Source organism: Photinus pyralis, unplaced genomic scaffold, assembly GCF_008802855.1.
Source record: "Photinus pyralis isolate 1611_PpyrPB1 unplaced genomic scaffold, Ppyr1.3 Ppyr1.4_LG6, whole genome shotgun sequence".
NCBI classification, from domain to species: domain Eukaryota; kingdom Metazoa; phylum Arthropoda; class Insecta; order Coleoptera; family Lampyridae; genus Photinus; species Photinus pyralis.
In genome coordinates this window covers 17738131-17741371 of record NW_022170663.1, presented here as the reverse complement: position 1 = coordinate 17741371, position 3241 = coordinate 17738131, and the positions used below count along the sequence as shown (strand labels likewise).

At 38.7% G+C, this 3241-nt stretch overlaps 1 protein-coding gene across 1 annotated transcript in view; it reads right to left on the bottom strand.

Moving 5' to 3' along the window:
• Positions 1-2192, bottom strand: part of LOC116174515 — a 3088-nt gene extending 896 nt beyond the window's left edge. Inside the window, exons 1-2 of the mRNA XM_031492451.1 lie at positions 1850-2192; positions 7-755 (exon numbers count right to left, since the gene is read on the bottom strand). Coding sequence (XP_031348311.1) covers positions 7-755; positions 1850-2108 — 1008 coding nt within the window. The 5' untranslated portion in view covers positions 2109-2192. The remainder of the gene's footprint in view (positions 1-6; positions 756-1849) is intronic.
• Positions 2193-3241: the final 1049 nt, after the last annotated feature.

The window sequence follows — 3241 nt, the reverse complement described above, 5'->3', positions numbered from 1 at the left end:
AGCGACTGATGGTGGATTCGATTGAGAACGTATCTTTGTCTGTAATAAATTAATGACTTCGCCTTTAAATTCTAAATTTTCGAGAGGTCCAAGTTGTTTCATGGATGGAAGTAAACTTCGTAGAAACAATAAGTCCGGATCTTGGTCATCTTTCGCGTTATCCGAAATTGCCTGTAGGTGTTTAAGGTATTGCCTATCAATTTCATTTTCGGTATCAATTTTTTTCTTTTGTCTTTTCCCCCGAAGTAGTAAGTCATCAGAACGTGTGGAACCACTTGGCGAACGAATGTCTGGATACGTCTCCTGACGATCCCCCTGTGTCTCGCGTTGAACGTCTTGCATTGCATTTTCCGTTTCATTTGTCTGAATTTGTCGTTTCCTTCGAGTGAGTGAGCCAAAAGCAGGAGTAGCGCAACTTGATGTACGAATGACGTCGTATGCCTGCTGATGAAAGTCTTCTTCAAGCGCTCGTGGCGAGTCTGGGGGCGACTGTTGGCTTTCTTCTTGAAGCTCATCTTGCGACTCAATGTGACCCTCAGAAGTGTCATCAGTATTGGCAGTGACGGATTCCGGAACGTTTCCCGACGTTGCTTTATGTTTTAATGTAGGATCCAAAAACCACAGGAACTTAAAATACGGCCATGTTATTTTCGGGACACTGTTTGTAGCGGCCCCAGAAGGGACACTTTTCAGTTTTCGTTTTTCTCGCATGTAATTGCTTCGTAAATTTTGCCATTTTGCCTTGACCTCTGCGTCTGAAACCAAAAACAGGAATAGGATTGTTTATTTGGGCAGACAATTCATTCAAGGAAACATATCTATCGTAAAACAGCAACTCAATAAATATATGTTGTGTACCTCTTGTGTTGTAGGTATCTGGCAACAGGAGAATCGTTTACATCCCTCAGCTATACCTTTCGGATGGGAATCAGTACTATTCATTATGTAGTGAAAGAACTGAATGAAGTAGTTTGGACTATTTTGCAACCGTTGTATATGCCTGTGCCTACAGCAGAGAAATGGAGAGACGTTGCGCAATCATTTTATACAATTTGCCAAATGCCGAACTGCGTCGGGAGTATCGATGGTAAACACTGCCGAATAAAGTGTCCGCCAAACGCTGGTTCTCAGTTTTACAATTACAAACATTTTCATTCTGTGGTTTTAATGGCTGTCGCCGATGCAAAAAGCAATTTCATTTTGATCGACGTAGGAGCGTATGGTAGAGACAACGATAGCACAGTTTTCTCAGAATCTACAATGGGAAGAGCATTTAAAGCCAACGCACTAAACATCCCTGGCTCTCAAGAAATTATTAATACTGATATTAATATGCCTTTTTATTTAGTAGGCGACGAGGCATTTCCTTTGAGTGAAAACTTAATGAGACCTTATGCTCGTAGGCAGTTAAATTTTGCCAACAGAATATTCAACTATCGGTTGTCCAGAGCACGACGAACGGTAGAGTGTGCGTTTGGCATATTAACTAAAAAATTTGGTATATTTCAAAAAGCTATCGAAACTGATATACAGTTAACCGAAGGCTCAATTAAAAGTGCTTGCGTAATACACAATTTTGTACGTCAAACTCAAAACGAAAGTGACAAATCTCTGGAAACTGAGTTTTTGGAACAAAATTCCAATAATCTTCAACTTCAGTCGTTGAGACCTACAAGTACTCACAGAGCAAATACAAAGGCGCTGCAGGTCCGAGAAAAATTAACAGAGTATTTTATGTCTCCAGGAGGTTCTGTACCATGGCAAAACGAAAAATGTCGGGATGTTATCTAGACTTTATAGATCTATATCTTTGTTTCATGAAAATATACTGCAATAAATACCTACTTACCAGTTGTGTTTAATTCTCTGGCTATGCCTCTCCACACGGCAGCAATGAAATCACGATCTCTGTGCTTCGGGTGTTTAGGATCGTAGATTGCCTCTTTTGCTTGCACTAATGAAATCAAGGTTTCCACATCCATTCTGAAGTGCACGACTGTCAAGACTGGCATTAAAAATTCAACCGGCTGAGTCGCAATCAGTCTTGACAAGTCTTGACGCGATCGGACTGGACGTGACGCGCTTAGTATGAAACCAGATCTATACATTGCCCTTATTTCAACGATAAATTAATATTTGCAATCCAGTAGCGTCCGACTTGACTGGACGCGACTGGACTGGACTGGCTTGGTGCGAAATGACCCTAAGGTAATGAAATTCGTACATTCAGAGGTGGAAAATGACAAGAGAGTCACTCTAGCCATTGAAGGATTTTCACTAAGCAACGATGAGAAATTCAAGAAACCTAGAATTGAAGTCGGAAGCTAAGACTAGTACAGCGTCCGGTCTTATCAGAATGGATATAACCTCTTTTTTTAGGTGCACATTTTGCGATGGGAATCATCTAGGCCCTAGATTCTAGGGAATCATGCAGCTGAGCAATGGTTTAAGGGTCAAAAAATTACGCCCGACGAGAAGAGGAAATGTTTAATGATAAGCGTGCATGTTTTCGGTGTGCAAAAATTGATCATTGGGGACGTAAATGTAAGGACAAGCTAAATTGTGTCTTAGGTTTTTGACTGTCATTTCTTAATAGGTGCTATTCAAATTGCTAATGTTTGTGATTGGTCCATTTTAAAGGATGCATAGAGGAATTAATGTATGCATTCTCTTAAAAGAATTTCTCTGTATACTCATTAGCCTAAATTGTTTTATTAAATATTGACCACATCACATACAAAGTAAGGCAGCGTTACGAAATATAAAATTCATAGAATCTACCCTCCAAATACTTTAAAACGTAAAACATATAAAAAACTGAATGATTCTTGAAAATTGAAATTACATTTACATAATATTTCTCTCATTTATTCCAAGTTGTCGAGATAATTCTATTTGACCAAAATCGTTGATCCATCGAAATTAAATAAGCGAACTTTTCAAATCAGATAGTATGTTAAATAAACTCGGGAGAGTCAAACTTCTTTAAAATTTCTGCTTTGATAGCAATTTAGTATTGAATTTGTTCAATTTTTGTCGTTCCATACTGCAATCTGACGAATCTCCTACATAATAATCTAATCATCTCCGATTTTTATTTGATAAAATCGGGATTACTTTTCGCCGCTTCTTATAACGTATATCGCTCACCTCGCCGATTGCCTTTGTGCTCGGATCCTCTCATTTAATTAAGTAAATCAATGTAATCCCTTTTTTCTCTTGAGATTTTCATCTCTTTTTG